Source organism: Equus asinus, chromosome 14 (assembly GCF_041296235.1).
Source record: "Equus asinus isolate D_3611 breed Donkey chromosome 14, EquAss-T2T_v2, whole genome shotgun sequence".
Lineage (NCBI taxonomy): Eukaryota > Metazoa > Chordata > Mammalia > Perissodactyla > Equidae > Equus > Equus asinus.
This window is the reverse complement of record NC_091803.1, coordinates 47642373-47669714: the sequence shown is the minus strand read 5'-3', so window position 1 is coordinate 47669714 and position 27342 is coordinate 47642373. Positions and strand designations below refer to the sequence as shown.

General features: G+C 49.7%; 2 protein-coding genes and 1 long non-coding RNA gene across 3 annotated transcripts in view; 2 read left to right on the top strand and 1 right to left on the bottom strand.

The window, feature by feature from the left end:
* The window catches only part of LOC106836248 (ATP-binding cassette sub-family A member 17-like), a 113601-nt gene extending 104528 nt beyond the window's left edge, over positions 1-9073 (top strand). Inside the window, exons 21-25 of the mRNA XM_070485181.1 lie at positions 6008-6195; positions 7292-7462; positions 7742-7932; positions 8075-8148; positions 8653-9073. Coding sequence (XP_070341282.1) covers positions 6008-6195; positions 7292-7462; positions 7742-7932; positions 8075-8148; positions 8653-8934 — 906 coding nt within the window. The 3' untranslated portion in view covers positions 8935-9073. The remainder of the gene's footprint in view (positions 1-6007; positions 6196-7291; positions 7463-7741; positions 7933-8074; positions 8149-8652) is intronic.
* A 3094-nt stretch (positions 9074-12167) lies between these two features.
* The window catches only part of CCNF (cyclin F), a 22077-nt gene continuing 6902 nt past the window's right edge, over positions 12168-27342 (top strand). The window contains exons 1-11 of the mRNA XM_014848997.3: positions 12168-12305; positions 13392-13546; positions 14796-14902; positions 15869-15936; positions 17670-17863; positions 18291-18344; positions 19173-19277; positions 19591-19668; positions 22531-22682; positions 24814-24978; positions 26918-27041. Coding sequence (XP_014704483.1) covers positions 12290-12305; positions 13392-13546; positions 14796-14902; positions 15869-15936; positions 17670-17863; positions 18291-18344; positions 19173-19277; positions 19591-19668; positions 22531-22682; positions 24814-24978; positions 26918-27041 — 1218 coding nt within the window. The 5' untranslated portion in view covers positions 12168-12289. The remainder of the gene's footprint in view (positions 12306-13391; positions 13547-14795; positions 14903-15868; positions 15937-17669; positions 17864-18290; positions 18345-19172; positions 19278-19590; positions 19669-22530; positions 22683-24813; positions 24979-26917; positions 27042-27342) is intronic.
* The window catches only part of LOC139040232 (uncharacterized), a 15605-nt gene continuing 15150 nt past the window's right edge, over positions 26888-27342 (bottom strand). The window contains exon 3 of the long non-coding RNA XR_011494391.1: positions 26888-27023. This is a non-coding gene — a long non-coding RNA (uncharacterized lncRNA). The remainder of the gene's footprint in view (positions 27024-27342) is intronic.

Sequence of the window (27342 nt, the reverse complement as noted above, 5' to 3'; positions counted from 1 at the left end):
ATACTGTGAGAAGGTTTAATATATGTATAATTGAAGTCCCAGAGGAAAAGAGACAAATATGAAGCAAAGCAGTATTTGAAAAGTTAATGGCTTCCTGCACAGCAAAGGAAACCATCAACAAAATGAAAAGGGAACCTAACAATTGGGAGAAGATATTTGCAAACCAAAAATCAGATAAGGGGTTAATATCCAAACTATACAAAGAACTCATACAGCTCAACAACAAAAAAACTAACAACCCAATTTAAAAATGGGCAAAAGATCTGAACAGAGATTTCTCCAAAAAACATATACAGATGACCAACAGGCATATGAAAAGATGCTCAATATCATTAGCTATCAGGGAAATGCAAATCAAAACTACAATGAGGTATCACCTCAGTCTGGTCAGAATGGCTATAATTAACAAGACAGGAAACAACAAATGTTGGAGAGGATGTGGAGAGTTGGGAATCTTTGTACACTGCTGGTGGGAGTGCAAACTGGTGCAGCCACTATGGAAAGCAGTATGGAGTTTCCTTAGAAAATTAAGAATAGATCTACCATATGATCCAGCTATTCCACTGCTGGGTATTTATCCAAAGAACTTGATAACGCAAAGGCATAAAGATACCTGCACCCCTATGTTCATTGCAGCATTATACACAATAGCCAAGACTTGGAAGCAACCTAGGTGCCCATCAAGGGACAAATGGATAAAGAAGATGTGGTATTTATATGCTATGGAATACTACTCAGCCATAAGAAATGATGAAATACGGCCATTTGTGACAACATGGATGGACCTTGAGGGTATTATGCTGAGTGAAATAAGTCAGAGGGAGAAAGTAAAACACTGTATGATCTCGCTCATAAGTAGAAGATAAAAACAATGACAATCAAACACATAGCAATGGAGAATGGATTGGTGGTTACCACATGGGGGGGGCGGGGCAAAAGGGGTGATTAGGCTCACATGTGAGGGGATGGGGATGGGCTATAATTAGTCTTTGGGTGGTGAACATGGTGTAATCTACACAGAATTCGGAATATATTATGATGTACATCCAAAAGCTATATAATGTTATACTCTAATGTTACTGCAATTTAAAAATTAATTAATTAAATTTAATCTACCATACAGAGTTTACAAAAGAGATCACTATTGCTCCTGGCCAGGCAGAGGACTTACCAAATACATCACAATAATCGAAAACACTTAAAGGCCACCTACAAATAAAATCAACTTAAAATGAAAAAAAAAACCGAAAATTAATAGCCATAACTTTCCCAAATTTGTGAAAGACATTGAATTACAAATAAATAAAGCCCCATTAACCCTAAGCAGGATAAATTAAAAGAATTAAATCCCTTAGAACATTGTAGTAAAACTGCTGAAAAATAAACCAAAAAGAAAATCTTAAAAGGACCCACTTTCAAAGGAGCAACAATTAGACTTTCAGCTTACTTCTTAACAGAAACATGAAAGGCCAAAAGACAATAGAATGACACATCACAAGTGGTATAAGAGATAACAACCAACCTAGAATAATGTATCCAGTAAAACTATACTGTAAAAAGAAGGTATGAAAAAAGAGACATTTTTCAGATAAACAAAAACTGGGAGAATTGATCGCAAGCAGATGTGCGTGAAAAGAAATAATAAAGAGTAATCCTCAGGCAGAAGGAAAATTATCCCTGATGGAAGCTCAAAGATGTGGAAAGAAATGAAGAGCAATATAAAGGTAAATGTGTGAGTTTTGACTAAACAAAGCTATAGCAATAATGTCTTGTGAGGTTTAAAGTACTTATAAAATTAAAATACACAACAATAATGGTTTTAAGTCAGGAGTGGGTAAATGAAGTTAAAGTATTTTAAGGTCCTCACCTTGCTCATGCAGAAAGTAAAATTCCAGTTAATACTATACATTGCTAACTCAAAGATGCATGTTTTAGTCTCTAAGGGAACAACCGAAAGAATTGGAGGAGGGAGAGATATATATACCTTTTAGGCCAACAGAGGGAGACAACAGAAAAATGAAAAAAATAATCAATGTGACATAAAACAAGAAGTGAGAGAGAAAAAGAAACATAGAACATATGGGACAAATAGATGAATAAGATGCTAGACTTGGGGGCCAGCCCAGTGGTGCAGTGATTAAGTTCGCACATTTCGCTTCTCGGTGGCCCGGGGTTTGCCAGTTCGGATCCCAGGTGCGGACTTGGCACGGCTTGGCAAACGCCATGCTGTGGTAGGCATCCTGCACATAAAGTAGAGGAAGATGGACATGGATGTTAGCTCAGGGCTAGTCTTCCTCAGCAAAAAAAGGAGGATTGGCAGTAGTTAGCTCAGAGTTAATCTTCCTCAAAATAAAGAGAGATGGTAGATTCAAATCCAAGTATATCAGTAATTAAATTAAATATAAATGTACTAAAGAGTCCAATTAAAAGATTAAGATTATCAGAGAAGATACTCAAAAGATTAAACATAGAGTTACCAAATGACTCAGCAGTTCCACTCCTAGGTGTATACCCAAGAGAATTGAAAACCTACTTTCACACAAAAACTTGTACATGAATGTTCATGGCAGCATTATTCATAATAGCCAAAAGGTGGAAACAACCCAAATATTCATCAACAAATGAAAGGATAAACAAAATGTGATCTGTCCATACAATGGAACATTATTCAGCCATCAAAAGGAATGAAGTACTGATACATGACACAACATGATGGACCTCAAAAACATTATGCTAAGTGGAAGATGCCAGTCACAAAAGGCCACATATTACATGATTCCATTTATATGAAATATCCAGAATAGGCAGACAGGAAGTAGACTAGCAGTTGCCAGGGGCTGGGAGTATTGGGGGAAATGGGAAGTAACTGTTAATAGATATAGCATTTCTTTTGAGGGTGATAAAATGTTCTAAAATTGATTGTGACGATGGATCTACCATTTCGAATTTGCTAAAAAACATTGAATTGTACACATTCAATGGGTGAATGTGGTAAATTTGTCAACTGTATCTCAATAAAGCTGTGATAAAAAGGAAGGAATGAATGAACAAATGAATGAAAGAAAAGAAAAGAAAAAAGAGGACAAGAGCAAATGGTCCTGGGCAGATCTTCCATCAGCCTTATTGTCATCAGTCATCCATCCAACAGATATTTACTGAGGCTTACATGGAAGAAAGTATTAATCTATTCCATAGACTCAGATGATAAGAAATGTTACATTTCTTTATATTATTTAAAATCAAACAATATCCACCTGCAAGGCCCTTATCCTGCCCAGGCTGGCAAGAAATTGGATTTCAGTCTTCCTGAAACCCATCTGCACATTATCTCCCAGCAGTCTGTGAAAATTCATAGTTAGAAATACGGAATTTAAATATAGTTAACTCTGCTCCTCTGTTTCTCTGTTTTCTCCTAGAAATCTCACATGAGTTAGTCTCATTAGAAAACTCTAACAAAACTGCATCCTTGTTCTCTCTCTCTTTGTGAGATTTCTGCTCACCACCATTTGTCTGTATGAGTATTTTTAAGCATTCTTTCGTATTTTCTAAAATACATTCTTATCAGAATCTGCTGATATGCCAAGAATCAGCAGTGATTTCTGAGAGTCCACATGCATTTCTGTCAGAGTCACTCACTGCCTCAGAATTATTTGGCTCTATTGTGGGGCCATCATTGGTCCGTGGTGCCACTATGTGCTAAACAGGGCTCCTTGGCCATCCTAGATGAGTCCTCATGGCAAAAGATTTACTCCAAACTCAGGTGTGTAAGAAATGTCACATTTCTTCATTTTCGTTGAGTCAAATTACAGCATTTTCAAGCCTTCTATCCAAAAATTGGTTCAAGAAATAGGAAACCTATACAGACCAAAAGTGGAGATAAAATTGAAATAATGGTCAAAGATCTACTCCTTCTTGAAAGAGTCTAGGCTGAAAGGGATTGATGGCCAAGTCTACCAACCACCACCAAAAAGATAATTTCCTTCTTGTATAACCCCTTCAGGAGCATAGGAGAGAAGATGGAGTGTTACCCAACTCATAAGTGATAGTAAAATCAGTCAAGGACAGTACCCGAAATGAGCCAGAGGCCAGTTTCATGTAGGAACATAAGTACCCTAAATAAGACTTTAACATTACAACTTCAGCAGTATACTGAAAGAGTAAAAATTATGATCAAGTCAGGTTTAACCCAGAAATGTAAGTAAGGTTCAACAGTAGAAAATCCACCAAAATAAATCACTACCTTAAGAGATGAAAGGAAAAAAATATTTACCAATGGATGCTGAAAGACCATTTGATAAAAACTCAGTATCCACTCATGATTTAAAAAAACTTTTTAGCAAACTGGAAATAGAAGAAACATTAGGTTAAAATCACTTGATAAAGGCAGTCTACCAGAAATCATCATATTTAATAGTGAAATATTTGAAGCATCTTTATGCAAGTCATCTGTGTTTTTCTTCTCACCAGTTCCCTCTGGCCTGGTGACATCTGTCTTCAGGGGAAGCCCCAGTCTGGGAATCCAAAGCCATGCCCTTAATTGTGTGATGTCCCTGCAAACGTTCTTCTCTAAGCAGACACTCCAAGTGGTTTTCCGGTTTGCACCCTCTCTCCAGATGGTGGAACCCAGAGCTGTCCAGCTGCTTCAATGGAGAGGAGGAAAAGGGAAGGAAGAACATTGATTATTTTTCAAAAATGGTACCCTACCATCTCCATCATCCACCCTAGGGGAGCACTTGAACATGGGCACAAACCAGGGTGCTTTGCTACAATTTGATAATGGCGAAAATTTGGAAAAAACTCATATGTGCCCGAACAGCTAAGTAAAATCTAGAAACTGTCCCTGGATGACTAAGTAGCAGTTAAATTGAGTTGGAGTAGGTCTCTATTTACTGACCAAGGAAGATCTTTAAGACATAATGTTGTGTTAGAAAAACAAGTTGCAGAAAAGTAGATACAGTATGATACTATCTGGCAAAAACAACCCAAAATTGGTTCTCTCTGAGGAGCAAGAAAAGTCTGTAGGTGGGGGCCAGCCCAGTGGCCGAGTGGTTAAGTTCACGTGCTCTGCTTTGGCGGCCCAGGGTTTTGCTGGTTCGGATCCTGGGCATAGACATGGCACCACTCATCAAGCCATGCTGAGGCAGTGTCCCACGTAACAGAGCCAGAAGGACTTATAACTAGAATATACAACTATGTACTGGAGGGGCTTTGGGGAGAAGAAGGAGGAGGAGGAGAAGGAGGAGAAGGAGAGGAAAGGAAGGGGAGGGGGAGGGGGAAGAGGAAAAGGAAGAGGAAGAAGAAGAAGGAGAAGGAGAAGGAGAAGGAGAAGGAGAAGAAGAGAAGAAGAGAAGAAGAGAAGAAAAGAAGAAAAGGAGGAGGAGGGGGAGGGGGAGGGGGAGGGGGAGGGGGAGGAGGAGGAGGAGGAGGAGGAGGAGGAGAAAAAGATTGGCAACAGATGTTAGCTCAGGTGCCAATCTTAAAAAAAAAAAGTAACATTAAAAAAATAAAAGTCTGGAGGTGCACACCAACCTGACCACACTGGGCCTGGGGCAGGCCCCTGATGAGAGATTCCGGTAACCTTTGTATGACTATTTTACAAAGAATATCTATTCCTGGATTACAGGTCTCATGGAAAATATTTTTAAACAGGAAAAAAATAAAGCATCTTCTATTGACTGGACACTTGGAAGGTGACAAGAGGTAGGGAGGTGCTGGGCACTGAGGTTTCTTGCTAGGCAGGCAGGAGGAAGGGTGCCAAGTAAGTGCTCCAGCCCCATGTACACCCTTTCACAGACACCACCAGCAAGCGCCATATCCCAGGCTCCCTAATGTCGCTGTCGTCCCACTCACCCCCACAGCACGTCTGTTCACATGGCAAATGTGGGTATGCACAGAGCAAAGGCAGGAGCCTGGGCTGGGGCAAGGCCAGAGCAGGTGTCCGAGCCCCTGCCCAGTTGGTAGTTTTCCTTCTGATGTGCCTCCCTCTCTGGCTGTGTTCCAACCCCAGGTGCGGCAGCATGTCGGCTACTGCCCCCAGTTTGATGCCCTGCTGGGCTACATGACGGGCCGGGAGATGTTGATTATGTATGCCCGGCTCCGGGGCATCCCTGAGCACCACATCAGTGCCTGTGTGGAGCAAATTCTTGATGACTTACTCATGTACATGTATGCGAATAAGCTGGTGAAGACCTACAGGTGAGATGTGGGGCTCCCTTGGCCCTTCCACCTCCAGTAGTAGGAGTGTGCTGACACTTCTCAGTGCTGGGGTGTTGGGCAAGGCCCATCAGCTATGGACTTGGGGTAGCTGTGCCGTCCGTGCCACTGAGTGGAATAGTAGGGAGGTGGCCTCGCTGCCCCATAAGAATGGGTCAATGGCCTAGGCTGCCCTAGGTACTGCTTCCTTCTGGTCCTGGGCAGTTATGTGGCTGAGGACAAGCAGAGGGCACCACAAGGTTTATTGTCCTGGCAGAGTAAGGACAAACCTTTCTTTCTGCCACTTCACAAAGGGCTTCTGATTTTTGGTAGGCCTGAATTTGAAGCACACATTACCTTTTCCTGCTGTGTCTGAGACATTTGAGCTGCTGCTGTTCTGCTCAGAAGCCTGGGAGTATTCCTGTCTTATGTTGCTAGTGATAGTAACCCAACTCCAATTAGCTTAAACAAAGCGAAACCACACGTTGCTGGAGTCCCAGGACTCCCCTCGAGTGGTGCACAGTGCCCCTTGGAGGTTTGCGCCAGTACCCCGCTCCCAGGATTGGGCAGTCCGAGGTGCCCAAGGGTCAGATGATGCTGTGCTTTGCTCTTACTTCTCTGTTGACTGCAGTTTCAAGGAAGTTTTTGTGTTTCCTTGCATCTTTTTATATTATTAAGATTATGATAGTTTACAACCTTGTGAAATTTTTTCCTTGCATCTTTTGAAGATTAAATGAGTCAACATTTGCAAAGTTTAGAACAGCGCCTTGCACATTGTAAATGCTATGCGTTCGTTAAAAGAAAGTTAGCTAAAATGATCCTGTGCCCTTATCCCCAACACCCACAGGAGCCCTCAAAGAAGGCTCAGTGAACATGTGCTCACCCTGAACTGATCCCTGGGTCCAGCAGAATGGTTTATATGCTGATTGGACAGCCAAGTCACAATGTCCCCCTGGGGGACTATGGTGGGCCATGTTACTAAAAGCACCACCGGGGGGATGGAATACTTTCTGAACAGAGAACAAAAAGTGGGGAAGGGTTGGACTATTGGAGATTGACAATTGCTATTCACCCTGACATTTTCTCCCTCGGCCCGCAGTGGTGGCAACAAGCGGAAGCTGAGCACTGGCATTGCCCTGCTTGGAGAGCCTGCAGTCATCTTCCTGGATGAGCCATCCACTGGCATGGACCCTGTGGCCCGGCGCCTGCTCTGGGGCGCTGTGGCAAGAGCCCGCAAGTCTGGCAAGGCCATTGTCATCACCTCCCATAGGTAGAACCGGGGTCTCTGTAGGTCAGTGGAAGAGCTGAGATGAGGCTGTGGGAGGGGTGGGCTAGGAGGGGCTACTTGGACAGAAGACCTGTCAGCAGCTGGTGCAGAGTCTGTGAGGAGAGTCCCCAGGCTCTGCCATGTGGGCTACACTCTGAGCTCGGGAGTCGGGAAGAGCCTGATTTGGGCATCAACACCCTCCCATCTGCACGGGGCTTTGCCATGGAAGGCAGGCATCAGCATCCCCCAGCCCTGTGTCAGGCCAGCACCCTCTCTCCCCAGCATGGAGGAATGTGAGGCCTTGTGCACCCGGCTGGCCATCATGGCACAGGGTCAGTTCAAGTGCCTGGGCAGCCCGCAGCATCTCAAGAGCAAGTTTGGCAGCGGCTATGCCCTGCGGGCCAAGGTCCACAGTGATGGGCAGCAGAAGGCGCTGGATGAGTTCAAGGCATTTGTGGACCTGACCTTCCCAGGTGTGTGATGCTGAGCAGAGGGTGTCTGTGCCCCACCCCTGCAAGTCCCATGTCCCTGATCCCTGGGATGAGGGCCAAGATTCTGTAGGCCCAGGCCACCCTCCCCTGGCCCTCACAGGGACATAGTCTCTCCTTTGTACAGGCAGTGTCCTGGAAGATGAGCACCAAGGGATGGTCCATTATCACCTGCCCGGTGATGACCTCAGCTGGGCGAAGGTGAGCGCATACTTGGGCATCGGAGGGAGCACACCTCTGTTCTTTCTCTTTGTTCTCTTTTCGAGTGGAAGTCAGTCAGTGCTGCTGCAGTTCCTCTCTGATGTCTCCATGGCAATGTTCATGTGGACTTCATAAAACTTAAGATGTTTGAGCTGGAAGGGACCTCAGAGATCAGCTTCTCCCGCCCCCTCATTTCACAGAGAGAAGCAGGGCCAGAGAGGGGACGCACATGCCCAGCATCACACAGCAAGCTAGGGACCCACGCAGGGCCTCTGCCGTCTGGCACTGTTCCCACTCAGGGTCCCTTTCCCTGAGATCACAGACAGCTAAATTCCATAGAACTGACTTCTTGGGAGGTGCTCTGGGGGCAGCTGAGAGAGGGATGGGCATTTTGGGGGCCTTCTCACAACCCCAGAGGTCCTCTGTCTTTCCACCCTCTGCTGCCTCCTCTCCCCTCCCCTCCCCTGTGCACATTGTCCACAGCGGCCTCCTCCCTTCCCACAGGTGTTTGGCACTCTGGAGCAAGCCAAGAGCAAGTATATGTTGGATGACTACTCAGTCAACCAGATCTCTTTGGAGGACATCTTCTTGAGCTTCACCTGCCCTGTGCCCCCAACTCAAGGGGAAAACAAACAGGGGCAAACAGAGCTGGCAGACTCCTCATCACCATCTCTTCCTCCCTCCAGATCTCCCTCCAGGCCTCCCTCCCGACCTCCTTCCCGGCCTCCCTCCCGGCCTCACTCCCGGCCTACCTCCCTACTTCCCTCAAAGAATGTCTTGCTGTAATAAAGAGTTCCTAGTGCCAGGTTAACCCAGATGCATACAGCCTGTCATGGGCTGTAAGAAGCACAGAGGCAACTTGTGGACCCAGTGAGCTCAGCTCAGGGGCAGAGGGGTGAGAGTGGCTCTCACCAGATTGAGGCCACTAGCCTTAGAGGCCTGGTGGGAAACCCAGGTGTGTTTCTGTGGAAAAAGATCCTGTTGAATCCCACCTGGGTGGCCTGTGGCTTCACTGAGACCTGACCATGGAAGCAGCCTCAAAGAAATATCTGCTGTGTCCTCTCAAGGAGCAGTGGCCTGGGGGTGACTGTGGTTGTAATGATGCTATACTTATGAAGGTAGGAAAGAACAAATTGATGAGTTTGCTGGCCTAAGTCACAATTTTTCAATATTTAAATATTTGTATTTGTGGGGCTCCATTTGCTCTCTGCCCTGGTGGCTGCAACTGTTAGGCATGAGCCTGCATGTGATCCTACATCAACCCATGAAGTGGACACGATTTTTAGCACCATTTCCCAGATGAGTAAGCTGACACTTAGAGAGATTCAGCAACTGTCCACGATCAACAGGTGGTAGAGCCAAGATTTGACTGAGGCATAGGTTCTCAAAGTGGGGTTCCTGACCAGCAGCATCTGTATCATCCAGAAACTTGTTAGAAATGCAGATTCTTGGACCCCACTCCAGACCCATTGAATGAGAAATTTTGGGGGTCAGGCCCAGTGATCTGTGTTTTAATGAGCCCCATATTAATAGGTACTTCTGATGCAGCTCAGGTGTGAGAAGCACTGAGCTAAGGCCTGTGTGCTCCAGACCATCACACTGGCCAGCCTGTGAGTGTGTGTGGATGTGGCTGTGTACTTTTGTCATGAGGACTCTCTTCTGAGACGTGCCCTGTCAAATAGCCTTTCTTTGTCCAGTGTGGTCACACTGGCCCCTCTAAAGTTGCCTCAGCTCCTCCTCTGCAGGTAGTTCTCTCCCTCTGTTCTCAGCCAAGCTCTCAGAAAGTGGTGTCAGCTGTCCCTCCCCACACGTCCTACCTCCTGTCACCACTCACCCAAAATTACAGCATTACCACATCCTAGGCTGCCGCATGCGCTGATTTCTCCATCCCTTTTCCAGGTGACTGCTCTGCTTTCTGCCCCCTTCTGATGAAAGCCCCTCCCCACTGTGTCTGGCTCTTCTCATCCCTCCACAGCCCTTTCTCTGCCTCCTCTGAAGGCTGCTCTTCCTTTCTCTCTGAATGGGGGCATGCCTCAGGATCCCAGTCTACTTCATTTTTCCTTACTCTCCCCTCTGCACCCTGCCACCCTTGAATATCTTTCTCATTCACCCTCAGGCCTTCAACTGCCATCTTATTCCAGCCAGGGACTTCCTAAATTCCTGACAATCTAGACTTTTCCAATGAGTTCTCTCACCTTCCTGAAACCCAATGGGAAATGGGCTCTTCTCACGCCTGCTGGGAGTGGCTCATCACTGGGCTGGCCCTAGGGGCTATTACTGCCAGGGGTGGGGGTCCGGGGGCGGGGGAGGAGGGAAGGCATGCTGCAGCATAGCTAAAAGAAGAACAGCTGTTTCCTGAAAAATAAGAAAACTTTACCTATGAATAAAAGAGTGCTAAGGACATAAAGAACAAGACAGAGGACAACTGGGGGACTTTGAGTGAACAGAGATGCTGTTTTGGACTCCACAACGTAGTCTCACAGGAGTGAGAGCGGTGAATGACAACTGGCTCATTCTTGAGTCCAGTTTATTAGTCCCTTCAAGAGGTACCAAATCTAACAGGGCAGAGCGTACTGTAACAAAGTAACACTGCAGGGGAGGAAGACAACAAAGTAACAAATGGGGAAACAGTAACCAATGGAAACAAAGGCTGAGACAGGATAAGAAATCTGACGGATCCACTGTGGATTCCTCCCCCTCCTTTTTTCTTGGAACATGGGACATCTGGGGAGCAAGCCTCAAGCTTGCCCAGCTTTATCTACCCTGCTTCCTGTGTACATCACCCCTGCCCCCTCCTCCATTCCCAACTTCCAGGGCCTCAGCCCCTTGTCTCCTTGGGACCACTGAGACTCATATCCCGTGTTGTGATCATGCATTTACTTCTCTGTCTCCTGCTCCAGACTGGCATGGTGCCTTGCCCCAGTGCCAAGCACAGACCAAGTACCTGAAGGGGTTCAGTGAGCACGAGGCATGGGGGGACAGAGGAGAGAAGACAGCTGATTGAGGCATAGGGGGAGGCGGGGAGGAGAGCTTTGACCCAGATTTCCTGGTTTCTCTGGGAAAAGCCATCCTGTCCTCCTCCATCAAACACTTCTCCCAGGAGATTGCATTTCTTTCTTCATCAGAATGTCTCACGAAAGAGTTGGGATTGGAGCTGGTTCCTGGAAGAGAGGCTGGGTGGGCACTGCCCAATACCTGAAGAAACGGAATGCACAGTTGTGCCGGCAGCGGCCAGTAAAGCAAGCAGGTGTGCACTTCTATTTTAGGAAGGGCTCCCAGGTGGCAGTGAGGAGGAGACACTGGGACGCACAGGGGTCCGAGTGAGGGTGAGGGCTTGTCCTGGAGCAGGGAGGGAGGAGGGGGTCCAGGGTGAGCCACTTTTCATAGGAAGAAAGAGTCAACATGCTGGCAGAGTCAATGAAGATTTCGAGCCACCCCACTCTCTACCTCAGCATCTAAGCCAACAGTGGCTCGGCCACCGAACCAGGGGTCTCCTCGCCCGAAGCACGGGCGCTAAGCAGGGCGTGCGGCCTTGGGGTGAGTGCCAGACGTCCCGTGCGGCCTCGGCGAGGCGCCAGCCGCGGAGGCCGGCTCGCCTGCGCCCACACAGAAGAGCCGGTCGAGGCCTCCGCTGCTCCGCGCCTTCCGCGAGACCTCGGGCCGGAGGCGCGGCCGGGCCGTACAGACCTTCACTGACAGCCCACAGCGCGCCATGGGTTCCAGCCGCCCGGTCCTCTGCGGCCGAGTCAGCGGCGAGGTTCAAGCCCTAAGCACCCGCGGGCCGAGCAGACCCCGAGACTCCTCTGCCCGCCTCGAGCAGCGCTCCTCCGGGACCCCGCCCCGGCCGAGGAGGCGGGGCGGCCGCGCGGGCTTCACCAATCAGCGGCCTGCGTTCGAATTCGCGTCCTGGCGCGGCCAATTGTGAGCGCCCGGAGCCGGCAGGGAGGGCGGGGCCGAGGCGGGGCGCGGCTGACCAGCGGCGCGCGCCCCCCGGGGCCGGCCAATGGGAGCGCCGGGTGCATTTGAAAACTCGGGCGGGCGGCGGGGCGGGTCTGCGCCTGCGTGGGGCGGTGCGCTGGGCCGGCGGGCTGCTCGGGCAGCGGCGGCGGCGGCGGCCTTGACGGCGGCGGCGCGAGAGGCGATGGGGAGTGGCGGCGGTAAGCGCGGGGAGCTGGCGGCGGGGACAGCGCAGGGGGGCGGCCCGAGACTGAGCAGGGCCGGCTCGAGCCCCTCGGCCCGGGGTGCGCGTCGTCGCGGCGGCGCCCGCCCGGCGCGCGGTTTAAATGCCCGGCGGTGCGGGGTTCCGTGTGAAAGCCCCGCGCGGGGCCTCGCACCTGCCGGGGGCCGCGAGTGCGGCTGTGGTGTCAGCGGTTCTTACCGTGGCTGTTAAGCATTTCCGTGTCTGTCCTAGAGCAAGGGAATGAGGGAAATGTGATAAAATTCCTGTAATCTGTGGGACTTGGTCGCCCTGCTTGTACATTTGGCTTTCGCAGCACGTTAATTGCTGATAGGAAGACCCAGGTGAAGAGCGAGGGGAGGGGGCAAGAAGTCCTGCGGAGGGGGTCATGGAGGCGCAGAGCAGCCGCCTCCTGTCGAGACTGGAGGGAGGAAACCAGCTGAATTGTAGGTGAGAGGCTCCAGCCTGAGAGCTGCTCGGTCGTCTGCTTAGATGAGAAAGGAGTTACTGGAGCTGAAGTTGGAAGGACTGCCTGTGGGGAGGGACTCGGCTAGGCAGCTCTGACATCCGCAGAGCTGGGCCTGGCCTGGCCTCCAAGTCCAGCCTCTTGCTTCTCGGCAGGGCTGACCCTCCTAGTTTGGATTTGAAAACCAGACATTTTGGGTCCAGAGATTCTTATTGAGCAAGATGCATTTTAGTCATGTGTGCAAATAAAAGCAAAGAGATCAAGTGTCGGACGGGCTCTCCTGAGAGTGAAATGCAAGGAGAACCATCCTCCGCGTTGGTTGCTTTTTTCCCCTTCCTGGTTGTCATCTGGGCTCTGCTTCAGAAAGTTTCCCAATAGCGATAAATATTGATTGAATATTTGAATGAATGAAGATGTTTTCTTTAATTCATATACTACTACTCCTTTATTTAATCTTCGTTTGAGGCTAGAAGTATGGCTGGTTCCTTTTGTGAGGTAGGGGACAGTAACTGTTAAGTCACCCTTCGGATGTAACTTTTCATGTCATCACAAATCCTCTCCAACACATCACTTAGACCATTCTGATTTTTTTTCCTTAAGTGATCCACTGTAGGTGTGCCAAGTGTTTCTGTTATCCTCTAAAGCGAAGAATAAGAAGGAGACCCCGAAACCTAACCATCTTGAGTCTCCCGGAAGATGTGCTCTTTCATATCCTGAAATGGCTTTCTGTTGGGGACATCCTCGCTGTCCGAGCTGTAAGTTACCAGATGAAAATAGTGTCAGCCCAAGCGTTGTTCGTTATACCATCAAGTCTTCATGTTCTTAAATGTCAAGCAAAACTCTGGCTACAACACGGGGCAGAGGAAACAAGGACGGTATTGTCAATAGATGTTTAAGGTTGTTTTGATTGCAGGGAAGAAAGCTGAAATGCAGCACACAAAGATTTGAGTCTGCTTGTTGCAACATTTATTTGAACCGAAACTACCCTTTATGGTGGTGAAATTTGCATCCCTTAAGAAATAGTATTAAAAAGAATAAAACTAGGAGCCGGCCTGGTGAGGTAGTGGTTAAGTTCGAGTTTTCCCCTTGAGTGGCCTGGATTGCTGGTTCATATCCTGGGCACGGACCTATGTACCACACATCAAGCCATGCTGTGGCAGCATCCCACATACAAAATTTAGGAAGATAGGTACAGATGTTAGCTCAAGTCCGCTCTTCCTCACCAAAAAGAAAAAAAGAGAAGTGTATTCTTGAGGACAAATCCCATGTACCTTTAGCATTGAAAGGGACTCTGGGAGTTATTTTGCAGATGTTGGAACTACAGCCTCACTTTGAGTGACTTAACTGAGGGCATACAGCACATTAGTGGGAAAACTCCGACAAGAACCTGCTTCTCCGATTCCCAAAGCCACCTCTTTTGTGGTCATAATATCCAGGGGCGCTGACTTCAATGGCAGTGGGAACTTCAGCGCTTAAAATACTCACCTGTGCTAAGGCCCTGGCCTAGGCACTTCCTGCTTCTGCCCAGGACAGAGGCTCTAGCTCCTACCTGGGGCTGCTGTCACATGTGTCAGTCTTTTCCAAGAGACCCTATTGACCTCCAGGCTCCAGCCGTGCTCCCACTAGCAAGGCCCCAGGTAGAGAAGCACAAAACAGATTTCTGTCCTACCTGCTGTAGTTCGACTTGGTTTCCTGACCCTCACAGGTACACACCCTTGCAGAGGCGTCATCCCCTCTTTCTCAGCCTAGAGCTTATTCCCCATCCCGGGACCACCATCCCCACCTTTAGAGCTGCAGAGAAACTTGTTTCTGGGCTTTTTTCTCTATGCAAAGCAGCTGTTACTTTGATACACAGAGACTAGGGGCCTTTACTACTGGGGTGTGGAGAGAGGCAGGAGACCTTACATCTGTCTATGTCCTGTCTTGAAGAGCTCCAGGAACTCGGCTTCCAGGAGGTCCCTGGATAATCTTCCCTCACCCCACCCCACTTCCTTTGTTCTGCAGGTACACTCCCACCTGAAGTACCTGGTGGACAACCATGCCAGCGTGTGGGCGTGTGCCAGCTTCCAGGAGCTGTGGCCTTCTCCAAAGAACCTGAAGCTCTTTGAAAGGTATTTGTGCACCTTGAGAATGGCTTGGTTTTCTCCCATCTTTGGGCCACCCTGGTATGCCGGCCTGTGTCCCAAGGCCTGACCTGGGAATGATTTTCCTCTTGCTGTAGCCCCCTCCAATGCCTTATTCCCCCAGGGAGGGATGGGGGCTGTTGGCCTCACCCATTGAGTCATACAACTTCCAGCACAGTCATCAGTCATCCACACCACAGTACAGGCCTGACTCTCATTAGTCACAGCAGTGTTTCTGAAGGGTCCCACTTGGGCTGTGACCCGTCCCACATGAGTCAAATGCAGGTCACCTGCATGTGCAAAGTTCACTCAGCCCTCTTTTGGTCAGAACCATGTGAGTTAAAACCTATTGGTTTTCACTCCCTGGCTGATCCCACCCCCCTGCTGGAGTTGGGACCCAGAGGCAGGGCCAGAGCGGGCATGAGCCCCATGGCCCGGGAGCCTCAGTGTGCCAGTGACTAGACCCACCATCCATGTGTGCCAGTGGTCCTAGGCAGGCTGCCGGAGACATAATCCACATACCATACAATTCACCTATTTAAAGTGTGCAACTCTGGTTTTTAATACATTCACAGAGCTGTGTAACCATCAACACTAACTTGAGAACATTCTCGTTACCCCAAAATGAAACCCCACATCCATTAGCAGTCACTCCCTATTTTCCCTGCAATACCCCAAACCCTAGGCAACCACTAGTCTGCTTTCTGTCTCTGTGGATTTGCCTTTTCTAGACATTTCATATAAGTGAAGTCCTACAACATGTGGCCTTTGTGACTGGCTTTCACTTAGCGTGTTTTCAAAGTTCACTCATGTCGTAGCACATCATGGATAATTGATATTTGACTGCCTATTACCGAAAAAAAAAAAAAACCCAAGTATTCTACTGTCAAGTGCTGTAGTGGAACGTAACCTTTATGGAATAAAATTGTGTGATGTTTTGTGTTAATGTGCTAGGGCTGCTGAAAAGGGAAATTTTGAAGCTGCTGTGAAGCTGGGCATAGCCTACCTCTACAATGAAGGCCGTAAGTCCCCGCAGGGCTGGGTCTGGTCTCCTTCCTCTCGGTGTGGATGTTTTACAATGAGTATGAGCCTTCCCAGTGTTAGCGGTTTAGTTGCTATTCTTGCTATGTCTGGCAGTCTGCCTTACCATCTCCTCTTGGGAGCTCGTGCCCTGAGGTGCCCTACTAGGGACCCATTGATGAACTTTGAGTTTATTAGCTTCGGAGTGTTAACTTCGGTTTTTTTTTTAAAGATTTTATTTTTCCTTTTTCTGCCAAAGCCCCCTGGTACATAGTTGTGTATTTTTAGTTGTGGGTCCTTCTAGTTGTGGCATGTAGGACGCTGCCTCAGCATGGCTTGATGAGCGGTGCCATGTCTGCACCCAGGATGTGAACTGGCGAAACCCTGGGCCGCTGAAGTGGAGTGCGCAAACTAATCACTCACCCATGGGACCGGCCCTGGGAGTGTTAGTTCTTGTTTTTTTTTTTTTAAAGATTGGCACCTGAGCTAACATCTGTTGCCAATCTTCTTTTGTTTTTCCTTCTCCCCAAAGCCCCCCAGTACATAGTTGTAGATTCTAGTTGTAGGTCCTTCTGGTTGTGCTATGTGGGATGCCACCACAGCTTGGCCTGATGAGCAGTGCCATGTCCACGCCCAGGATCCTAACCGGGGAAATGCTGGGCTGCTGAAGCAGAGCATGCAAACTTGACGACTCAGCCACGGGGCTGACCTTTACCTCTTGTTTTTAATGAACACTTTAATTTCCGATCTGCAAAGAATGACTCTGAACAGAGGCTCAGAATGGGGCTACTCAGGCGAGCCAGCTGCCTGCCCTCTGTCCAGTTAACACTGCAGCCATGTGTGAATGCTGGCTCCTCTCCTTGGCCACAGTTCCTCTGTGGAACTCTGGGGCAGCATCAAAGCATGCCTAATTCCACAAGGTGTTGATGCTGCAGGTAGCTAAGGCTCCAAATGGGAGGCACATACAGCGGGTCACAGCTGGCCTGGTGCCTGGATTCCTTCACCCCTAAGAGGCAGGTGTTCCTTGAAAGAACCTCGTGCGGCCTTTTCCTCTCTCAGTTCCTACTTGTCTGCTTAGCGCACCAAGGAACCAGCCTATGGTCTAGCCTGGCTCCCAGACTCTGGTATCACTGCCATTTTTCTGCTTCTAAAAGATCTGGCATCTTGCTGAGAGGTGGCCCCTGCACGTGACTGGTTGACAGGACTGCTGTGACTGATAGAGATGATGAGCAGTCCTGTTCCAGGTTCAGGAGAGCAGCAGTCCTGCCCCTGTCCTCCTGTCAGACTGTGGTTCCCAGACAGAATTCACAAACCATACGCCTCGCCCGTCTAAGGTGTACAGTCCAGCGGTTTTTAGTATATTCACAGGGTTGTGCAGCCATCACCACCATCTAATTTTGGAACATTCTCATCACCCCAAAAAAGAAACCACTGTACCTATTAGCAGGAGGTCAGACAGCGGTTCCCTGCAGAAGGGAGGGTGGGCATATAAGGCCTCCGGGGGGAGCACCTTCCCTGACCTTCAGAATCCAGGTGACTGGAAGGACCCTGGCAGGAACAGGTGATCCACAAAGTAGCGGAAGGAAAGGGAGGAGCCCCTGGGCTGAAGAGGCCTCTTCCCTCTCACTTTGCACCGCAGTGGGCTTAAGGTTTTAGACTTTCAAAAAAACGTGGAGAACTTTCCACATCTGTCCTCCAGAGATATCCCTGGGTTACGTTCTGTCCGTCTCCGCAGTGTCTGTGTCTGATGAGGCCCGTGCAGAGGTGAATGGCCTGAAGGCCTCTCAGTTCTTCAGTCTCACTGAGCGACTGAATGTCAGCGCTGCACCCTTCATCTGGCTCTTCATCCGCCCTCCGTGGTCAGTGTCTGGAAGCTGCTGCAAGGCTGTGGTTTATGAGAGCCTCAGGGCAGAGTGCCAGCTGCAGAAAGTAAGTCCTGGCGAGGAGTGCCGGTGGGGCAGGCTGTGGGCAGTGCCAGCTCCCTAGGTCCTGGGAAGTGAGAAAACCTTGATGGGAGACCCTGCGGACCATGTAAAGTCAGGGTCCTATGGGCAATGGAGGCATAGAAAATCGAGAGTGTGGACGTGGGAGCCTCTGGGAACGACCAGCAAGAGAGGCGGCCTCAGAGCCGGGGGCGGGGAAATCAGATGCAGAGCTGGACTGCAGGCATGGTGACAGCTGGAAAGATAGGACCGAGGCTCCAAGAAGTAGTCAGAGTTGAAGCCTGGGATCAGAGAGTGGTCCCTTGTACAGAGGGGCTGGGCAGGGGCCACAAGGACACCCAGACTGACATGGGTGGCCCCCTGGAAGTTCTCTCTGCTGATAATCACACTTCCTTCTTCTCCCTTTTTTTTAGACTCACAGAGCGTCCATACTGCACTGCTTGGGGAGAGTGCTGAATCTCTTTGAGGTGAGTCCAGTTGTCCATCCCACGTGGACTCTGCGTTGTTTGATGCGTCCCTGACCCAGGTGAGCACAGAGCCTGGGAGCGCAGCAGCTCTGCATTTCTGTGCTATCCACCTTTCTGGCAGCTGCAAACACTGAGGACCAGGAAGTAAGTGAAAAGCTGCAGAAGGAAGCATCCAGGGTTCAAAGCCAAAGCAAGGCCTGTGAGAGGAGCCGGCAGGGTGTCAGCCCCTCCCATGAGGGCCATGTGGGCTGGGCAGAGCCTCCGAGTGCGCCCCAGACCACGCGCTTATTTGTTTCACAGCTGTGCTACTGGCGGGCCTCTCCCACTCCTTGTGCAGACCTCTGACACTTGAGAAAGCTTTAAGGAGCTTTGTGAGGAATCCCCTCCACAGCAAGCAAAGGGAAGGTAGTGGCTTCTGGTGACAGGTGTGCTGACAGCAGCAGGGAGGGACACTGAGCATGAGGGAGGAGATCGGGGGGCCCTGGGAAAGCCTCCAACCTGTCATCTGGGTGGTTCAGTGTGGAGGGCTGGCCCTCGGGTGGCCCAGAGTCGAGCTGGGGGCCTGCAGGCCGAGCCAACACAAACCTCCTGCAGGAAGAAGCCGGACCTGGGAGGGCCGAGCTCATGAGTTCATGTTCCATATTAGTTGTCCAGTTGTATCTTTAGAGAAGTGGTTTCTACTCAGACTTAGTTAACTCATCTTATCAAAGATAAGAACAATGCGTGAGATTGCTTAGAGATATGGAGAGAGATGAAGATGGTTAGTAGAATGATTTAGCAGAAAGCAGAGAATAAGAAGAGAATAAACTGTGCTTGGACTTCCTCTAGGATGAAGAGAAAAAGAAGCAGGCCCGTGACCTGTTTGAAGAGTCTGCTAATCAGGGATGTTTAACCAGCTCGTACTTCCTCTGGGAAAGTGACAGAAGGATGGACGTGAGTGGACCCAGATCTGGCTGGGAGGAGGAATTATGTTGGCCAAGGGCACAGTCTCCAAACTGGCCCTTGGACAAGGTTCTCTCAGCACCAGGGGGGTCCTCGTATAGCTTCCGGGCCCCTGGGAGCTGCTGGTCATCGAACCATTCTCAGCACTACCCCAAAATTACCACTGTCACCTTGGGGATAAAGGGCTGGGAAGAAAGCACCCTCTGGGGGTGCTGGGGGGACATTTAAGAAGCCCATGGGTCAGTTCTGAATTTCTCCAGAGACACAAGCCTATAAAGACATGGTGACTTTCTCCTGTTGGCAGATGTCAGATCCCGGACGATGCCTCCACAGCTTCCGGAAACTCAGGGACTACGCTGCCAAAGGCTGCTGGGAAGCACAGGTGAGGCGGGGGGAGCTGGCCTTTCTCCTTAACATCTCCTCTTGTGGGGACCGTGGGGGCGACACTGCTTGGGCTCCCACTCAGGAGGCAGTAAGATTGGCCCGCAGCTGGAGCTGGGTCTTAAAGGAGTTTACCTCTGGGGTATGCGGGGAGCAGGGCCTGGAAGTGCTTCTTCCTGTCTGCCCATCTCCACCCCACTGCCTCAAAGCCCACTGCCCCTGAGCCAGCCAGCCAGCCTCTTGATTTCTAAGTGCATGTGGACTACATCTGCTATCAAACTTCATACTGCTCCCTAAAGTTGTCCTGTAGGTAAAACTGGTCTCAGCAGCAGAACTTAAGGCTCCTTAGAGCACATGGGCCTGTGGAATGCTGTCCTGGTCTCCTATTTGACTTGCTCACCAGGTTCTCCAGGGTTAGAACCAGGACATCAGGGGTTTGTAGTTGGTGTTCTCCATACACTCTCCCCTTTCTACTATTTCTAAGTCGTGGTTTCAAGACAAATCAGAGAAATCCAAGCAGGTTTAGGCTCACTCTTGCCTCCCCACCAAGAGGGTGGTTGAGAGTCATGTGGGGAAAAAATCACAGAGCAGTAGCTGTCCCACCTGACATGTCATAGAGTACTGTAATGTTTAAATTATATTTAACATAAATGTCCAAAAAGGCAGTCAGCAAATTTATGGGAAATATAACAATGAGCAGTGTGGTTCCATCTGAAACTCAGGCTAATTGGTAAGAACAGTAAGACCCTGGGGCTGGCCCTGTGGCCGAGTGGTTAAGTTCGTGCTCCACTGCAGGCGCCCAGTGTTTCGTTGGTTCGAATCCTGGGCGCGGACATGGCACTGCTCATCAAGCCATGCTGAGGCAGCGTCCCGCATGCCACAACTAGAAGGACCCACAACAAAGAATATACAACTATGTACCGGGGGGCTTTGGGGAGAAAAAGGGAAAAAAATAAAATCTTAAAAAAAAAAAGAATAGTAAGACCCTGATAGAGATTCAGACGGCCTCAGTCCACTCTCAGAAAAGAGGAAATACATGCACCTGGTCGAAACACAGGCAAGGTTAGACCTCACTGCTAGTTGAAAGGGCACACATTTAAACGAGATTGTGACTGACCATGTTAGCAAATTATATATCTATTATAGCTCAGCAAGTACATATACCAAATTATATATAAGCATACACTCTGTGTGTTTTTGAGTGGCTAGCTAATAACTTCTGAAAATACACCTTTTTTTTTTTTTTTTGCTGAGGAATATTTGCACTGAGCTAACATCCGCTCCCAGTCTTCCTCTTTTTGTATGTGAGCTGCCACCACAGCATGGCCACTGACAGACCAGCGGTGGAGGTCTGCACCTGGGAACCAAACCTGGGCCGCTGAAGCAGAGTACGCCAAACTTAACCACCAGGCCACCAGGGCTGGCCCTGAAAATGCACATTTTTAAGGATAGCAGTTTTTGCTGGCCAAGATGTGCTAAAAGAGTATTCCTATTAGTGGATGTGAAAGTCAGTGCAGCCCTCTCAGAAAGCACTTGGGCATGGGTAGCAAGACTCAGCACAGCGGCTCCTGTGGATTGAGCACGTGAGCAGACAGGCGCAGTTCCAAAAAGCTGCACTAAGATGTTCCACCAAATGACTAATCAGAAACACCCTAGGGGCCAGCCCGGTGGCAAAGCAGTTAAGTTTGCACATTCTGCTTCCGTGGCCCAGGGTTCACCACTTTGGATCCCAGGTATGGACTACACACGACTTGTCAAGCCATGCTGTGGCAGGCATCCCACATATAAAGTAGAGGAAGATGGGCACAGATGTTAGCTCAGGGCCAGTCTTCCTTAGCAAAAAGAGGACAATTGGTGGCGGATATTAGCTCAGGGCTAATCTTCCTCAAAAAAAAAAAAAAAAAAGAAAAGAAAAGAAACACCCTAAAAGGCAGTGCAGGTGAAACACACTTACAGCACACTTACGGATGTTTCCTATGAGAAGGACCACATTATGGTTAGGTGGGCAGAGGAAAAATAGAATGCATATACGCCATGATTACAAATGCTATACACACTATTACAAATGCATAGAAAAATCTGGAAGGAAATACATAGAAATGGTTGATAGTAACCATCTGAAGGCTTAGAGGGTGTCAGGGGATCCTGAGCAAAGTGCTCAACACATGTCAGTTAATCCTCACATCCATCTGCCAAAGCAGGTGCTGTTATGCCATTTCCTGAAAAGGGACACTGAGGTACAGAGAAGCGCCCTCAACTTGCCTGTGGTCACACACAGACCTGGAGTTTTTTGTTTTGTTTTTTTTTTCTGAGGAAGATCAGCCCTCAGCTAACATCTATCGCCAATCCTCCTCTTTTTGCTGAGGAAGACTGACCCTGAGCTAACATCTGTGCCCATCTTCCTCTACTTTATATGTGGGACGCCTACCACAGCATGGCTTGCCAAGCGGTGCCATGTCCACACCTGGGATCCGAACCGGCAAACCCCAGGCCGCCGAAGCAGAACATGTGCACTTAACTGCTGCGCCACCGGGCCAGCCCCAGACCTGGGTTTTAAAGCCGGGGCATCTGAGCCCCCAGCTAGCTCTGGCCACTTTGCTCTCTGGCTTCCCCTGAGCAGCTAGCTCTCACTACTGTAGAGGTAGGGGGCAGAGAAACAAAGAATTTTTTATCATGTGATATATTACTTATTTCAAAAAGAATAATTAAAATCTTAGCCATACCGGTTCCAAAAGGCTTAGAAGGTGTGAGTAGGGTGAACGTGGATACACGCATCTTCTACTCAACAGCCCTTTGCATTTGGAAATAGAATGCTCCCAAAGCTCACTGCTTCGTGCTCATGCTGGTGTCTTTCCTTCCTCAGCTGTCTTTAGCCAAAGCCTGTGCAAATGCACACCAGCTTGGGCTAGAAGCAAAAGCTTCCAACGAGATAGTGTGCCAGCTGTTTCAGGCCTCCCACGCCATCAGTAAGCAGCAGGTCTTCTCCGTGCAGAAGGGACTCAACGACACAATGAGGTGAGGGGTTCGAGCCAGAACTGATCAGGAGAAAGAGTGACAACTGGTCTCTGGGACAAAGGGAGCTGTCTGTTCTGTTTCACCTGAGCTACCTGTCCCAGGGCCCCATGTGTTGTCAGCCCCACCAGGTTCCCCCATTCGAGTGTGTGTGTGAGCTATCCAAGGCTTTGGAAATATCCCACGTGAGTGTCTGATCTCTCCAGTTTTCCGTTTTAAGTCTCAGAACGTGTTAAACCATCTTAAACATCTTCCTGAAATGATAGGATTCATATCCCTAGTTTCTGAAGCCAAAAACCACCTTTTCTTTATGACCATCACTATGAGCATGAGTGCAGTGTGTAAAATGCCATGGCCATCCGAGCCAGGCGGGATGGAGGAAGCCAAGCCCTCGGGGACAGCTGTAGTGTGCCCGGCAGCCTCGGGGCCCCAGCATGACCTGCCACTTGCTGCAGGTCCGTTTTCCTCCGAGGTTTGGAGATAACACACTTCTTCACTCAATCACAGAATGTGTTAGAAAGTAAATTAGAAAATGTGAAGAATTTCTTAATTCTTACGTAAGAGATTTCAAAGCATTTTGGATTTATAATGGGCAGGCTCTGGCTGTGCTCCAGCAGACAATGCCCAGCTCATGGTAAGTTCTCAGTAAACATTCGTTTTTAAAATGATCGTTCCTTCCCTGGAGAAGCTTGGTCTCTCTCACATGCAGTGCGGGGATGCAGTGTCCTTTGCTCTCACATTAACTGTCACCAAGCCATTGTGCTTTTGAGTCCTGTGCCGGTGGTGGTGGCAGCCCCTTCCTGTTGGGAGGGACCTGCTGATGGTTCCTGTGCCCCTCTCAGTCTGCCTTGTTTTGGATTGTTGCTTTTCTTTTTGTGTGTGGGTGTGGGCAGAGATTGACATAAATTTAACTTTTTTTCTTCCTTTTCAAGAACTAAAGTGACCTTATTGAAATATTAACATGATTTCAACCTTGAGTAGAGCATCTTTCCATTTTACTCTAGGCCAGGCAACAGCCAACTTTTTCTTTCTCTTATTCTTTGAGGTATAATTGACATGTGACATTATATTAGTTTCAGATTTAACCATTTTAAAGTGTACCATTCGGCTAGTCTGTTTTTATAAGTCGGATCATTAAGCTTGTTAATTCTGTCTCTGTAGAGGCACTTCCTCTTCTGTCCCCAAGAGTGGCTGGTTTAAACCTCCAGCACCTGATGCTTGCGCTGCCTTCCTCCTCCTGGAAGAAAAGAGAGGCCTATCTTTCTCCCCGTCCTCTCCCCCATCCCTTACACCTTCGTTCCTCCCTTCCCTCCATTCCACCACCTTGGCCGCATCTTTCCCTCCTTCCCTCCGCCTATGGAAGATGCTTCTCTCCGGGCTGACACCTGGAATCCTTCTGTCTGTGCAGAATCCTGCGGCATCACGGTTCTTTCTCCTGCTTCTGTCTTCTCCATCCCCTTGGCTTAAGGATCAGTGTCTCCTCTCCTTTGTTCAGAAAGGCATTTACTGTACTCGGGTGTCCTGGCTGTTGCACACAGCATTCCCTTATGAGGCTGTGTCCCTGGCCCCAGGTTTTAGCCCCTTCAAGGAGGGACCCCATGTCTGTCAGCTCTGTCAGCCATGCCCTCTGTCAGGGTTGCTGGGTGACTGAGAAAGCCAGTGCATGGGCTCTGTGCATCCTGCTTTAGCTGTGTTCCTGGCTCTTTGCTCTGATGCAAAGGGTTGTGATAAATGACCCCGATGGGGTCTGCAGGGAGAATATGGGTTTGCAGGAGGGCCGGAGGTCTTGCCACCTATGAGTGACTTTTCTCTGCCTGTGATCCGTCCACAGCCCTACAGAGTGGACAAGCCTTGCCCCCTTACCTGTGAGGGTCCAGGTTCATCTAGTGCCTGGGGGCCCCTGGGGCGAGGGGAGATAGGGTATATAAATGTGTGAGCCCACCTGCCTCCCAGGAACAAAGGAGATGTGGGGCCTCCTTGGACAAAACATCTCAGCCTTAGACGGGTTCCTGGGTAATCCGATGATGCTTCAGATGGCCAGCTCACACCATTGGGACAGACAGGCCAGGCAGGAATGGGGGACAGGACACTCGTGAATGCTCCCCTTAGTTTTCAGGGATGGTACTCTTCGCAGGTACATTCTGATCGACTGGCTGGTAGAAGTTGCCACCATGAAAGACTTCACGAGCTTGTGCCTTCACCTGACTGTGGAATGTGTGGACCGGTACCTGCGGAGGAGGCTGGTGCCCCGGTACAGGCTCCAGCTGCTGGGCATCGCCTGCATGGTCATCTGCACCCGGTGAGAAGCCCCCCGAGGCTGGGCCTGCAGGACAGCGCAGAGCGTGCTGGCCCTGCCCAGTTCACCAGCTGGCTTTTCAGTGAGATAAACCTTCAGTGTCCCACCTCATTAGACGGAGGTTTTAATTTTAGGGACTGCTCAAGCCCAGTAGTCCTCCCCACATGCGGACAATAGAGCTGAACCTCAGTGTGTAGGTGGCCACTCGTCCTGGCATGCGGTCTCAGGACCCAGAGTGTGGTCTCGCTCGGGCAGGCTCAGGCTGGACCCTCTTCCCCTCGCTCCTGAGAGCGACGTGGAGACAAGGGAGGGTCACAGTCGGCTGCCGTCCTCCCTTGTCCTCCCAAGATCACAGAAAGACCGCTTCCTGGCAGTCAAGGTCTTCTGTCTGTGTTGTCAGAGACCTGCAGTTAGGGATCTCATATTCCCCACCCAACACCCTGAAGACCCCACTCCCACCACACAGACAGGGTGCATCCTCCTCACATGGCAGCCTGCACCCCTGGCAGCTCTGACTTTTCGAACTGGACCATCTTACATTTTACCTAAATCTGCCATCCTTCAGTCAATCCTGTCTGCTCCGGTTTTGCCTTGGGAAACAATGTGGACAGTGATTCCCACCATATATTTTGCATTTTCTTGTTTCTTAAACCTGACATCCCCCGCATGGTCCACCATGTCCCCTGGGCAGTGCTTTCCAGACCGACTGCCCTTGTCTGTGAGGCTGGGGGGTGAGGAGCAGGCCCTCGACACAGTGGTGTGAACCAGAGAGACCGGTTGCTCTTATGCGCAGTAATCCAGAGGCGGGGATTTCAGACTCACATCACTGGGATGGTTTCTCTGTTTCATGAGGTCACAGAGGAGCTCCAGCTCCTGTCTTACTTTCTGCCACCACCACCCCCATGACCCCTGAGGCCACAGTGTCCACCTTTGCAGTAAACTCAGCCATGTGGCCACGACGGGAACTGGGAAGTGTAGTCTCTTTGGGTGGCTGTGGAAGCAGGGTCGCATGACCACAGGTGGAGAAGCATGGGCTCAGGATCAGCGAGCAGACTCTGCACACTATCCAGCCCCCTCTCAAATGTGCTCTTGGAACCCAGTGCTCCAGGTCCTCTCACCAGAGAGGGCCGAACAGACAGAGCCCCTGCCTCCCTGGATCTAAACGGCATAATTACATTCTTGCAATCAGAGACAGAGTTACCAGACCACAGAATGGCTAGCAGTGAGATGATAATTGCCAAAAAAAAATTTCAGAGGCTGGGATGCCCCCATCTCCACTCCGAGCGCAGAGCTCTCATCAGCCCCACTTGCATCTCATCCTTTCAGCACCTGTGGTCCCTGTGCCTCCCATCCTCTTTCTTGGTCAAGCCAACAGCAAACATAGGAGCTGCAGGGTCGTCAGGACAGAGTGGCTGTCGGCTTTTCCCCAGTCCAGGCTTGCTGTGGGAGGTGCCCTCTATAGCCTGCTGGACCAGCATGGTGCCTGGTAGTTGGCTCTGGTGGAGAGAGTAGAGAACAGGGTGACCACCTGCTTAAGGGACAATCAAGATTCCTGTGGCCAGACCCCATGCTTTGTTCAGTCCTAACAGCCTCCAGCTCTGGTTCTGCTGGCTCACCTGCATGAAACGTGGGTTTTATATGTGTTCCGTAGAAGCTGACACAAGGCAGGGCAAACCCTCATTCCTCAGATCATTAAGAGGCTTGATCAGTTGCATCATTCACGGGTGCCTTTTACAGAAACATCTGTGTGCCTGGCAGTCCAGCCACTCCCACTGCTGCTGGTCCGTGGCACTAATCCCTCTTCTTTTCCAGGCCCTTATGACAGGGGCATATGACCTTTTCAATTCCCCTCAGCAGCCGTGGGTAGCTGGTCCACTCTTTGACCTCTCTCTGTCACTGAGGGAAGTGGGCTCAGTGCTCAAACTGCTCCTTGACATTTCAGGTTCATCAGCAAAGAGATCCTGACAATCCGAGAGGCTGTGTGGCTCACGGACAACACATACAAGTATGAGGACCTGGTGAGGATGATGGGAGAGATCATCTCTGCCCTGGAAGGGAAGATTCGAGTAAGTGGCTGTTTGCTTTTTCCTTTTAAATCAAAGTTGGGGTCATGTGAGGGGATGGGAGGAGCCAAGCGCATATCCGCATGGCGGTTAGCTTTCCAGCCCTGGGAAGTCATCCTGGACCCAGAGGACACTAGGCCACAGCTGCTTCTCATCACTGCATGCTCTGGCATCCAGCATGAACATCACTCGGGCCAGACCCTGCACTAGGCCATGCCTTGGAGTGGTGTTTCCAAGAACCAGCTTCCCCATTGAGTGGGTACAAGAGCCCTCTGTGTGCTGAGACCCCGTGTCCATCTCCCTG